Source organism: Molossus molossus, unplaced genomic scaffold, assembly GCF_014108415.1.
Source record: "Molossus molossus isolate mMolMol1 unplaced genomic scaffold, mMolMol1.p scaffold_m16_p_1, whole genome shotgun sequence".
Taxonomy (NCBI): domain Eukaryota; kingdom Metazoa; phylum Chordata; class Mammalia; order Chiroptera; family Molossidae; genus Molossus; species Molossus molossus.
This window is the reverse complement of record NW_023425344.1, coordinates 156,315,712-156,329,828: the sequence shown is the minus strand read 5'-3', so window position 1 is coordinate 156,329,828 and position 14,117 is coordinate 156,315,712. Positions and strand designations below refer to the sequence as shown.

The following is a 14,117-nucleotide window of genomic DNA, read 5'->3' as shown; positions in this document are numbered from 1 at the left end:
ACAACCTTATGGCCTGTGTCCTTGGGACTGTTGGTAAAACAGTCACCTGTTCAGGAATGACTGGGTATGCTTGTAGGCTGGGTCAGATCAGTCCAACACTCTAAGTCTAGGGTTGTTCTTAGATCAGGAGCTGGGATTAAGGAGTACTGGGGGGTACTGGATAAAAAGCTTCATTGGCAAACCTAGGCCCCAGTTGGAATTTCATATGTAAGTTTACCTGAAGAGGAAATGCAAGTAATGTCTGGCAAACATTTATGTCTCAGCCTCGATCATATACATCCTGAGTAGCTAGTAGCGGGCTGTTCATGACTAGTGGGGATACAGGCTCACCCCGATGATAGGCTGGTTTACACATCAGAGGCCTATGATTAAGGACTGGGAACTGACATCCTCTTTATCTGGGCAAAGACAGATTCTGTTCCCCCAAATATTTTTTAGGTGGGAAGTTTAATGATGGTTTTGCAAATAACCTATGGCCCCTTTGCCAGAAAAACAAAAATAGTTGAATGAAGAAGACTGATTCTATTTATTTAGCTCTAATATCTTCGCTCCTGCATTGGAGGTGGGGGTTATTGACTGATATGACATTATACTGCATAATGGGTTTGAGTCTGGCTTGAAATAAAAGGATAACAGGAAGTGAGGTATAGTGGTGATTATCTGAGATAACGCCCCCTCATTAATCTGAAATATGTGTCTATGTGTTTTCTCTTCCCACTGCTTCTTGGTCTTTTACCATTTCTAAATTCCTTTTCTCCCCATGTACAGCATAGTTCGGGTGGAGGAAGGAATACAAAGCCCCGGATTCTTACCTTAACAGAATAATAACTTGGCAGTCAGGAGAAAATTGACAGCAACAGTCTTGGCAAACAGCATTCGGAGCCCCAGCACTGTGAGGGATACCATGTTCACCTTCCCAGCTTGAACTGTGGTGGAACAAGAATAAAGATCCAATGGACACAGACAACAATGCTGGGGATGGGGTGGCGGGGAGGGGGGTCGTGAGGGTCGGGAGGAGGGTGTCAATGAGGGAAAAAGGAGAAACATCTGTGACAAAAATAAATTAAAAAAATTAATAAATATATTTAAAAAAAGATGGTGGCTTCCTTGAGAAAATAAATTCCCTTCCAGGAATTGGGCCGACAATGCTGACACCAGCCTGACCCGAATCACCATTGTTCTTCCTGGTCTGCAAGCTCAGCTGGTGTCAGGCAGCCCTCAGTGACCACAGGCTACCGCTCATACCAGCCTGGTAAGCTTTGGAAACCCATGCTTCCAGCCCAAACTCTGCTGGGAGAATCACAGGAAGCCAACTGAGCTCAAGTATGTGTTTTGTTTTCTTTTGAAATCTGGTGATTTTTGGCCCCATCTCACATTTACAAGTTTGCTTTACCCCTCAGTTGTGAAGTTGGCACTTGGATTTCAACTAACCTTTGAGGGCATGGCAGATCTTTGAAGTTTGCTGTTTCTTTTCAGGTTCTGTTGGTTTTAGGTTATCTGAAACAAATAGAAGTGGTCAGACTTACCCTGGCAACCAAGAGGTTCAAAGGATTTTAGGTTTTAAAACTTGAGAAGATTTTAAGTCAGTAAACTGAGGACCAGAGGTATGATTTAGTTAAGGTCATATAGCTATTTACACAGTCAACATACCTACCATACAGGGCTTTATTTCATTGCACCATGAGGCCAATATCCAGGCATGCCTCTAATTTGTAAGAACTAATATTCTAGAGACGGTCAAGATGGCGGTGTAGGTAAACACGGTATCGCGTCCTCCCACAACCATATCAAAGTTACAACTAAACTACAGAACAACCATCATTCAAAACCACCTGAAATCAAGCTGAATGGAAGTCCTACAACTACGGAATTAAAGCAGCAGCCACATCGAGACTGGTAGGAGGGGCGGAGGCAAGACAGGCTGGTCCCACACCCACGTGTGGTGGATAAAAATCAGGAGGATACCTCGGCTGGGAAGGTCCTTCCTGAGGACTGAGGGGTCCCTGTCCCACACCACATGACCCGCTCAGGGTTCCAGTGCCAGGAAGAGAATCCCCATAATTCTGGCTGGAAAAACCAGCGGGAACTGAGGCTCAGGGAAGCTGATGCAGCTGGAGCTCCAGGCAGCTCCTTAAAGGGCCCGTGCATGAACTTATCGGTCTCTCTCCCTCTAAGCTTGGAGGGGAGGCAGCTCGAGGGGCACCAGAGACATACAGGGAAGAACTGAGCTGTTTGGCACTGGAGCGAGGGCTGGAGAGGGGGCTTTCTCCAAGACAAACGTGCTATCAGAGGCCTTTGTTCCTTTGGTGAGCCCTTCCCTGGGGCGGCAGACAGCTGCCCTATCTGGGACTCCAGCAACCTGGTTCACACTGGTAACCCTGCCCTGGTGATTCCCTGAGGCCCCACCCCACCCAACTTTCAGGCCCACCCAAGCTGGTGCCACTTGCTTAACCATAGGATTGGCCTGTCTTGGATCCTGCTTCAGGTTTTTCCTAAATTCTTTCAAACAAGCAGCATCTGGTCTCAGCTAGCCCCATACATCTCATTAAGTAATACACAGAAACAAACACAGGGAGGCAGCCAGAATGAGGAGACAAAGAAACAGGTCCTAAATGGAAGAACAGAACAAAACCCCAAGAAAAGAACTAGAGTGAAATGGAGATAAGCAACCTAACAGATGCTGATTTCAAAATACTGCTTATAAGGACGCTCAACGAACTCGGTGAGAACCTCAGTGAACTTAGTGAGGGCCTCAAGAGCATAAAAAAGACCAGTCAGAAATGATGGATGCACAGTCAGAATTGAAGGAGGCATTAAATGAAATAAAGAATAATTTACACAGCTTTAATAGTAGAGTACGTAAATCCAAGAAGCAAACCATCGATTTGGAATAGAAGGAAGCAAAAAACGCCCAATCAGAACAGCAAAAAGAAAAAAGAATCCAAAAAAGTGAGGATAGTGTAAGGAGCCTCTGGGACATCTTCAAGCGTGCCAACATTCGCATCTTGGGGGTGCCAGAAGGAGAAGAGAAAGAACAAGAAATTGAAAACCTGTTTGAAACAATAATGGCAGAAAACTTTCCTGACTTGGTGAAGGAAACAGACATACAAGTCCAGGAAGCACACAGAGAGTCCCAAATAAGATGAACCCCAAGAGGCCCACACCAAAACACATCATCATCAAAATGCAAAAGGTTCAAGACAAAGAGAGAATCTTAAAAGCAGCAAGAGAAAGGCAGCTAGTTACCTACAAGGGAGTTCCCATAAGGCTGTGAGCTGATTTCTCAAAAGAAACTTTGCAGGCCAGAAGGGAGTGGCAAGAAATATTCGGAGTGATGAAAACCAAGAACCTACAACCAAGATTACTCTATCCTGCAAAGCTGTCATTTAGACTCGATGGACATATAAAGAACTTCCCAGGCAAGAAAAAGTTAAAGGAGTTCATTACCACCCAACCATTATTATATGAAATGATGAAGGGTCTTTTTGAAGAAAAAGATAAAATATATGAACAAACAAAATGGCAATGAATACATATCTATCGACAATGGAATCTACAAACAAAATGAACAGGCAGAATAGCAACATTCTCATAGATACAGAAAACATTTTGTTGGTTGCCAGATGGGAGGGAGGTTAGAAGAATGGGTGAAAAAGGTGAAGGAATTAAGAAGTACAAACTGGTTGCTAGGCTGACAAACGTCAAAGGGAAAGGGGTTAGGGGGTGGGAAGAAATAAACCAAAGAACTTATATGCATAACCCATGGACATAGACAATAGTATGGGAAAAGGTGGGAGGGGGTCGGGAGTGGGGAGGAGGGGGTCAATGGGAGAAAAAATAAGGAATATCTGTAATACATTCAACAATAAAGATTAAAAAAAACCAAGTAATATTCTTTTTTTTTTTAAATACTCACCCAAGGATATTTTTCTATTTATTTTCAGAGAGAATGGGAGGGAGGGAGGGGGAGAGAGAGAGAAATATTGACATGAGAGAGACATATCAATTGGTGGCCTCCCATCCGACCCCTACCCGGGCTGGGGACCGAACTGAAACCAGGGTATGTGCCCTTGACCGAAATTGAACCGAGGGCCGAGGCTCTAACTGTTGAGCCAAACCAGCCAGGGCAGGATTAATATTTTTAACCCACAAAAGGTCGGACTGCCCTTTGTTTTGGCCTTCACACTAGACTAGAATGTATCTGGATTTTCAACTCCAGAGTCTAGTAGTAGGATAGTCATTAGTAAACTAGACAGTTGGTGGAAAAGAGAGATGAGGATGAAACAGATGAATTTTATCTTAGATTCCAGCTCAGAAATGCAGAGTTCAATTTCCCAGCCAATAACAGGGTCTAGTTGGGCTTATGTCTTGTTTCCATCATGATACCATGTTGAGAGTTGTCTGTCAAGAGTTTACATTTCCAACTTCCCTTTCCCCCAATTTTCTTCCCCATAATCTCAGCCCCTTGAGGCCAGAGCTGACCTACCTGAAGAATTCTGCATCGGTTCAAAGTCAGTGGAGTACACGATTTGATTGTTGTGTTCAACTGAACACGTCACTGCATTAGAATCTTCATATCGACCCAGCTTGACAGCACTGTACTTCCCACTGGGAGAGACGACGATGGTGGGGTCAAATTCCATTATTTTCTTGGATGACTGGAGACTTATATTGATATTCTTAGGGTAGAAATCCTTCACCAGACAAGCAACGTTGGTCCCATTTCTCATGACGAAAACAGATGGCTTGGCTGGAGGCTGCCTTTCTGCAAACAGAAACAGTTTATTTCATGAGAGGATTATCCACAATGTGTTGGAGTTAAACAAGGGTGTTTGCCTCAATTTCCCTGGGGCCAAACACTATGCCCCAGACTTTTCTGCATCCTGTTAGTGACCTGGGCTTGTTAACACCTTTATGAAAGGGTGGCCAAGGGGAGCAGAAATGAAAGGCAGTCAGTTTAAATTACAGTTAGGAGCTGCTAAGAGACATGGCTGGGAGCAGAGATGCAAAATATGAACTACAAAAAAGTTTCTGGATCATCTGAGTTTCAACAATCTATCTTTAATTAATCAATCCTCAGGACAATCAAGGTCAGGCTGAGGACCTGTTCACATCAGTATGTTTATTTTATTTTTACTATTTTAAATTTATTTAATTTTTTTGTTAATCCTCACCCGACGATATTTTTCTATTGATTTTTAGATAGAGTGGAAGGCAGGGAGGTAGAGAAAAAGAAAAACATCCATGTGAGAGATACTCAGGGCTGGGGATCGAACCTGCAATCCAGGTATGTGCCCTTGACTGGAAATAGAACCCATGACCCTTTGGTCCACAGGCTGACGCTCTAACTGCTGATCCAAACCAGCCAGGGCTCAGTTGGTTTATTTTAAATGCATGGGCCCTTGGAGGGAGATCAGGGCAGGTTCTCATGCTTTGTATTATGTCAATAAAAGAATCAAGGGTCTATGCCCTGGCTGGTTTGGCTCAGCAATTAGAGTGTTGGCCTGCAGACCAAAGAGTCTCGGATTTGAATCCGGTCAAGGGTACGTACCTTGGTTGTGGTTTGATCCCTGGCTCTGGTAGGGGTCATGCTGGAGACAACCAATTGATCTCTCTGTCTGTCTGTCTGTCTGTCTGTCTCTCTCTCTCTCTTCTTCTCCTTCTTCTTCTTCTTCTCCTTCCCTCCCTTCCACTCTATCTATGGAAAATATCCTTGGGTGAGGATTAACAAAACAAACAAAAAAAGAATCAAGGATCTGAGGACTACATAATTGGTTCAAACATTCTGAGGATAGTAGTGTTGGGGTCACTTCAGGGTTTCATCTCCATTTTATGGACTGGAAGGGATCTGCTTAAGTTAAGTATACATCTCTCTGTCTTTAGGTGAACACTTATTCTTTTGTAAGAGTCTACCCTACAGTTTCCTTTCAGTCTTTAATCAAAGAATAACAACTATCATTCTCAGGAAGTCCTTAAAGATATAAAACCAGTTGAAGTCAAATTTTTTTTTTTTTTTTTTTTTTTTTTTGGTGTTATTCTAAGTAGAGCTGTGGAATGTTGGTCCCAGTAATTGGGTCTCGTAGCCTTCTCTCCTGTCACGCCTCACCTTGATTTACCATCTATCTGCTACTCTGTGCATCTTTTTTTCCTCTTAAAACCAAAAGTCTTGAAGCTTTGAGGGTGGTAATTAAGAATCTTTCCCACCATGCCTTACTGACATTTCTGAATTGGGATACATTTTTTTGTCCATGGAGACTTGAACTCTTAGGCTATCTTCAAATAACTGCTAAAGAAAGAGACCTGTAGACACTTGACATCAGGAAAGACAACCAATCTGTGAATGGTGATCTGTATAGATTTCCCATTGTACACTTAACTGCTGATTTTCAGTATTACTAGCTTGTGTGAATATGGCCCTCCATATTCAAAACTTAGATGAGTTTGGCTTCTTGGTATCAAATTAAAAATATGTTGAATTCAAGTGTACTTTTATTTACTATGGTCTACAATCAAGACACAAGGTATTGCTAAACAAAAAGTGTTTGGTAATGAATGTGTATATGGAATGTGTTTTCTAGTGCTCTATCCTGACTCTGGATTTGGATTTCAGCTGTGATGCTCATGGTAGCGGAGCTATAACCAAATCAATCAGTTATATCTGGTTGAGATGGAGTGATTGCTCATCAGGAAGTTTTTGCTGATCACCATTTTGTAAATGGTCCATGGCTGATCAGGGTTTTCTTAAGAAAACCCTATTCAGAGAAACCCCCTCATCACCATCATCATAATTCTCCATTTTTTTTTCTCTGTCGGGAAGCTCGGCTAAAAGACTGGATTCTATTCCAGTCACTCAGGGCAGGAAACTCGTTCCTAAGAATCTAGTTTCTTATATTTTTTGGTTTTAGTTCTAAACAAGAGAGGGATTGAGGATTTTTAATAGGGCACTCCTAGAAAATGCTTCAACCTACATGAGAACTGAAGCCACTGATAACTGACACTGATAACCCTCACAGCAACGGCTTAGAAACCACACGTTCTGCTCACTCTCCTCCCTTCAGAACTGCCACATTTCTTGCTTACTATACTGACTTTGGTTTGAGATGTATTTCAGTCGATTTTCTAGGGAGTTATGAGTTATATAGAGAGGAAACTTGTCCATTAAAAAACAGAACAAAAAACCCCCTCTATCTTCTTGGTTACTTAAGCGTATCATCCAATCCTAGTCTGATTTAGTTGGCTAATTAAGGGTTGTTTGGGATTTAAAACTCTAGGTTCAAAGGCAGTTGTCAATGATCATTTTGGGCTAGAGAGACCTGGTTTGAATAATCTGAAGAATGTAATAAAACTGGTAACACAGATGTCTGAAGAAGATCACCCACTGATGATACTGAGCTCTGAATCTGTTATCAGCATTTCAGATAGAGCACAGTGCATTGATTTGGTAAAACAGTTTTCTTAGACTCTTTCTTGGTCAGTGTCTATATGTTCAAGACAATTGTTTGAAAGAAAAATGTTTTATCTAAATCATTCTTTGGTATCATGGTAACCAAAGAAAAGGCTGTCTGACTGAATTGAGCTTTAAAAAAAATGGAATGCATTAAATATAGTTGCCATATGTAACCTAGTCTATTTTTATATTGGACTTAAACCATAATTTGAAATTGTATAAAATTTGCACTATTGTAGTCCAAAATTTAAAGACTTAATAAATTGTTTGTCTTTTGAGAATTTCTAGTCTTTCCTCTTGGTCCACAAGTGTAATTGCACTTCAACATGTATTTCAAAGTGTTACTTGTTTAGATAATTGTTATTTTCAGACTCTCTCTCTCTCTCTTTTTTTTTTAATGAATACCAGTCCAATGTTAGGTTATATGCTGGTAAACAATGAAAAGAGAAGTGTTTATCTTTCCTGAACAGTCTTTCTAAAATTATAGACTTAGAAATCGTCTAGGGTTTAGATTCGCATAGAGTCCTACTGGCTCTGGAAAACTTGCAACATCAATAACAAATGTCACTTACAATGTCCCGGCTCTCTGCAACATGGGCATTAACTTGAACGCTAGAATATCAGTTTGCTCTACCTGATTATTCCCACCAGGTTAAACACCTATCTTCTAAACCTTCCAAGCTGCAGGACATTTTTTTTCAGGTTGTAATGAGGCAGGCACACTAGTCAGCTTAGCCAAAGGGATATGTAAGGATAAAGCAACTCCCTGCAGAATTTGCGCCCAGTGTATCTGCCACTGCCCCTCCTGCACCTGGGTACTCCAACTATTAGTATAATTCTTCTAGATTTCTTTATGCTGTCTGGGCTGCTCTGAAGATTTCAGAGATAAGTGAGAGCTATAGTTTTAGCATATATTTCTAAAAAATAAAAATAGTTATAGAGCTACTTCAGTGACTCAGCCTAGTGTCTCCACTCTGGCCCACTCCACTTCTCCTAGTCTACTTTCTCAAGTAATGCAAACTGGATGGCAGCCACAGTCCCAAGACTCAATTTATCCCTAGATATATAGGGGGAAAATCAACTTACGGGCCTCCACGAAGAGTTTGGTGCCAGCTCCAAAAAACACCTGTCGGGTGTCCCAGGAGCACATTGCAATGCTGCTGCACAGGTAACCAGCCTGGGGCTGGCCCTGGTGCCTGGACTAGAACATCTGCATCCTGCCTTCCCAGCCTGCTCTCAGTCAACAGACGCCGCAGTTCAGAGAACTACAAAGCTGCCCTTGGTAAGCTCAGGGGGCCAAGTGCACAACAGTCTCAGTTTTCTTTGAAGCTAATAGTGTATCTGCTGGATAAGGATGTGAGCATGAAATCCCCAGCTGAGAAACACTGGGACAGGGCAGTGCTGAGACAGAGCAAGAGAAGAGGGTGACAAGTTACTGACAAGCTGCCTTCAAGATGGAAAATTTACTCCTGGTTTATTGGGAGACCTCTCCAAGAAAAGCACAATAGCTTGGGATAGGGCTGGGGCACTGAATGTCGACATTTCTTATAATGCAGTTTGAATGAGGAATGTTAGGCACAGGTCTTGTTCTCATATCTGGCTCCCTTCTCTTGGATCACAAATGCTGCTTTTGGATGAGAAACCTAATTTCTTCCTCATCACTCACACTGAGTCTTACAATAATAACAAATCTTCTTTCTAATTCCCTGAGCCCAGGGAAAGTCTTGCAAAGGACCTGATGGTTGAACAAGAAACTGGAGGCTGCCAGGGGAGCCCAGGGGTGCTGTGTATTTGAATGCACGTCAGAGGAGCCCGTGCTTGCTTTGGATTGCTTATTTTTGTTTTATAATTTCTCCTGGCTCTGGGTCTATTTATAAGCTTCAGGAGGATATAGTAATTATCTGAAAATGAACTTAAAGACCCTATGGATTTCATCACCAAAAATCGGGTCTAGGGCCAAAGGGAATGACAGTGGTATATGGACATTATTTGCTGTCAAAACTTTAAGAATTGGGGGCTTGATTTGAAATTCTCACTCTCCCTACCTGAGCCTCACATCATCAGGCTACACTCCATCACCGCCGGAAGAGAAAAACAGAGAAGTAAATAGAGAGCATGGTCAGTGTCCCGGTAGAGGGGTTAAGTATCAGTTTCACCTCTTTCCTTCTTACCTAAGACTCCCAAAAGCACTGCTTCAGAGATTTGATTTTAACACCGCAAGTAATTCTGAATTTCAAGTGGAAATGATTTAAAGGAAAAATGAAACATAATACTTTGTGCTCAGATGCAATTTGCCCAACATAAATCAGGCTTTAATCAGCTATAACATAATTCTGTTTCTGCCCTCCTTTTTATTGCTCTAGTCTCTCTTCCCCCCAAGATAAGAAAACTCACCAAATTCCACTATTTCCCTGGAAGCAACAGGCGATCAAGAACCCCTGTAAGTTTATGTTACCCTCTAGAGGCACAGACCCTGTTGACGCTACCAGCTGCTTCAGGACTGTCAGTCTCGCCACACTCATGTACCATTCCCCATGTCTTTATTTCCTCTGAAATTAAAAAAAAAATCAACATCTAACCATGTAGGGGGTAATGCCTGCCCCGCCGGACTTGGCATTGTATAAAACTTTTCGAAAGACTGTTGTTTTCTGGACTGGTCCCAGTGACTGACTGTTGGCAGCTACCCCAGGGCCTCTGGATTTCCAAACCCTGGAACAGTCTAGTAGTAGACAATGTGTCCAGAAGAGCACCATTACTTCTCTATTGTCTTGAGGTTGGTGGCCGTGTTTCTGTATTGGAGGTAGGCTCCTGAACCCTATGCAGAGTCCTCAGATTCAGGGCTAGCCGGGAGGTGAGCACATAACTGCTCTCAGCAGACCCAGGCTCCTACGGGACCTTGTCGATCCTTTAGTTTGATCCAGGCATGTGGATTTAATGCAGTGGTCCTCAACCTTCCTAATGCCGCGACCCTTTAATATAGTTCCTCCTGTTGTGGTGACCCCCAACCATAAAATTATTTTCATTGCTACTTCATAAATGTAATGTTGCTACTGTTATGAATTGCCATCGGAAATATGTATTTTCTGATGGTCTTAGGTGATCCCTGTGAAAGGGTCGTTTGTCCACCAAAGGGGTTGTGACCTACAGGTTGAGAACCACTGATTTAATGCAAGTTCTCAGCAGAAAGAGACAAGGGCAAGACTGGCTTTTGTCATTTGAGGGAAATAAAACTCTCCTGATCTAACTCCTTTAATAATTTTTCTAACTGTCCCTCTTCCTATGCTATGGCCATGATTTTTTTCCTTATAAATGGGAGAGACTCTCCTCATCTCGAGCTTGCCTTTTCCCAGGTCCCAGGCCTTGATAGGGGACCAGAACCAGGGCTTTAGCTAGGAGGTGTAGAAGACTATGAACACTAGCCCTTAGAACAGTTTTGAAGCATACATAGAATATTTTCTTGATAGAAACCTAATGACTTTCTTCTCCAATTTTACCCCAACTCTTTGCAACAATAATAACAACAAGCCTCAGTGGATTTCCAATTTAGAACCTCGTGACATTCCAAGAAGCACCATTCATTGTCACAGGACTATGTCACAGCTCCAAGGAATGCATAGACTGATGCAAGATGTGTAACTTACTTGCTTCCATGATGAGTTGAGTGCCCCTTCCAAAGATGAGTTGTGCCATAGAAGCACCAGTTCAGGCATCATTACAAAAAACTTTGCTACCTATTTTCTCCCATCTAGTACATCAGTTTGGAAGGGGGTGGGGGTGGAGTGGAACAAGTGTAGCTAGAGACACAGAACTTTGCAAGGGTTTCTGAGATCTCAGCATTACATTTTGGCAGCTTGTTTTATGTGGCTTGTCTTTTGAGTGTTAACATTTACAGAAGTCCCTACGTTTTCTGCTATTATATCCTCAACATGTTATCTCTTACTTCCAGGTCCTGTTTCAGGACCATCTTTTTACAGGGAGAAAGGCATTATTTTGGATTTGCCGAGAATTGCCAAATGACTATTATCAGCTGAAGCATAACTTTAAGGCTTAAGTCAGTCACAAAAACTATGCCTCAGTTAGAGGTAGAAGGACATGCTGGTTGGAGCAAAAGCCACTGATGTGAAAGACTTGGAGTCCGTCCAGAGGATCATAATAATTCTAGATGACTACTATTTGTATAAGTACTTTACTACTTACAAACAACTTGTGTTTACACTACATCAACACACATTTTTGCCATAAACTCTATGAGGTGATACTATTAGATCTATCTTACAGATTAGGTCACTGAAGCTAAGATGGGTTAAAATTGTGAGTGGCTGAGCTGGGCCTCACTCTCAAGTCCCCAGAGTTCAGTTTCCAGCCACTGAACCAGAGTAATAGATAATAGGACTGAAAGGAACCCCAGTGATCACTTGTCAAAACCTCTGTGGTCACATAAGGGCTAATTAATGGATGCCTGGGGAGGGTTTTGACTCCTTTTCCAGGGTCTTAAAAAATTAAATCACAGAATTCCTACCATTGGACTTCCTTGCTTTTCCTCTAAATTGTCCCTAAGAATTGGTCTGGATGATAACAAGGATTATAGTGTGCTAAAGCTGGAAGGCACCTTGGAAGTCATTTGGTCTAGCTAGAAGGGAACTAGAGTTCAGTGAAGTTAAGTCACAGAGCTTGTCAGCAAAAGGGAAGGATTAGCACTTGGTGTTAGAATTCTTGGTCTAACATGCTCATCATTATACCTCACCTTTACCAGACATACTGGAATACAGGTTTGGTCATGGACTAGATTTGTAAATGGTGAAGGCTCGGGTATTAAGTAAGCTGGTTCTCCAAAAGTTAAAGACTCTCCAGGAGGGACAGTGGATTAAGAAGATCACCGTAGCACATTCCCCACTTTGGATTTTATCAGAAACCCAGTCCCTGTTCCTCAAACCATCCCTCGCTCAATTATATGCTAGAAGGATTTTTCAACTACCTGAAAAGTATTTTCCAAGTGACTTGAAAAAATATCTAACAAAGATAATTGCCAAATATAGTGATCATAGTAAAAAACAACAACAAAAAACAAGTCACTTACTTGGTTGCACCTCCAGATGGGTTCCATTGGCAAAGTTCAGTTCACACAGCCAACACGCCTTATCTAAAAACTGCCTTACGTTCCCTCTGTGGCAACCCTAGCCCCAGCTACCAAGTCACATGGTAGACATTGGATGGGATTTTCTGTCTCATCTGGCCTAAGCTATTTTATCCTAAGTCTTGAAGGCTGTTTTTCAGGACAAAACAGGAGGTGATTACTGTGTCAAATAGAAACTTAAGCTTCTGCCATGTTATAATGTGGATTTGTAACATGAATGGGAGAGACTGCAAAGGAGTTTTTTAGTTTGATCAGGAGAAAAGAAAGGTGGTACGTTGGTCATGGAGTTGTGCTTCTCAATTTTTGGGCTACTCTTAGGTGGGGCAAAGATCTAGTGAGTTATGTACCTCATTTATCCCTACCTTTTAGTGCAATTCCATTTTGTATTCAGCTGAGCTTTGCATCACTGCCAAGCCAGACTTCTTAGGATAAAATAGAATGAAAGTTTTCAGTGTATTTTAATAACATGTTCATGAATATCAAATTTTAGCAAGCTTTAACGACATACACTTAAAAGTAAGAGTTAAATTAAACTCTGTCATAGATAAAAATCAGAGTCTATGAGATTGCCTGTATGTCACTCATAAAAACCAGGGAAAGAATATGGATTTTGAGATCAGTTTACAGCCCATAAAGGACTGCAGATCTTACCTTCACAGTGGAGAGTGGTTCTCAGTCGTGGTGAAGAAGAAAGGTGTCAGAGAACCTGAAAGCTAGTTCGACTCTGTCCCTTACTAAGTGTGTAATTTGGCAAGTCCCTTAAGTTCACTGAGCTTCATTTGCCTCCTTTATAAAACAAGGGCAGTAGCTTCTGTGTTGGGAGGTTGTAAGATTAAATGCAAAGGTATATAGGAAGCATTCTCTGAACTAGAAAGCCTGTAATTTTTAAAGTGTTTATTGGGGTCGGGTGCAGAGAATAAATTTTACTTGAAGGACACACTTTCACTAAGCACAGGATTGTAGGGCTAGGTTGCTAAGGGAAAGCAGAATCCTTTGTCTTTGGTATTTGAGATGCGAGTGTCCCCTTCCCAGGGCTGTGGATGAGAACTAGAGTCCAGGTTTCTGTCTCTCTCGGTCTTCTCCCTAGGTCAGGTGTGACCTCTATGTCAATCTCTAAGCCTCTCCCTCAAATCCAAAAGCCAAAGTTCTTGCAGAAGTCCAGAAGCCATCCTCGCCCCACTCCCATTACCAACCTGGCCTCATTTTCAGATCCTCTCCCGGCACTCACTTCCCTCCAGCTGCACGGCCTCCTTGCTATCCTTTGCACACCCAGGCTGCACTGTGGTCCCTCTGCCCGGAGTTGCCCTTCCAAATATCTGCATGGCTCACCCACTCAGGTCCCTGCTCAAATGTCACCTTTCCAAAGAGGCCTTCTGTGACTCTTTTGTTGCAAACTGTACACTGCTCCCTCCAATGCTTGGTTCCCCTTCCCTGCTTTATTTTCCTTTACAGGGCTTCTTACTGCCTAAAATACCATACATTTAATCCATTCACTTAGTTTTACATCTGCCTTTTACCATTAGAATAACGGCTCCC

At 42.2% G+C, this 14,117-nt stretch overlaps 1 protein-coding gene and 1 gene segment (V, D, J or C); both read right to left on the bottom strand.

Annotated features, from left to right (window-relative positions):
* The window catches only part of LOC118629905 (T cell receptor alpha chain MC.7.G5-like), a 314,180-nt gene that overhangs the window by 93,807 nt on the left and 206,256 nt on the right, over nucleotides 1-14,117 (bottom strand). The window lies entirely within an intron of this gene.
* LOC118629938 overlaps nucleotides 1-14,117 on the bottom strand; it is a 52,318-nt gene that overhangs the window by 730 nt on the left and 37,471 nt on the right. The window contains 3 exon segments of the C gene segment in view: nucleotides 813-926; nucleotides 1,432-1,497; nucleotides 4,487-4,765. Of these exon segments, the coding sequence occupies nucleotides 814-926; nucleotides 1,432-1,497; nucleotides 4,487-4,765 (458 nt within the window).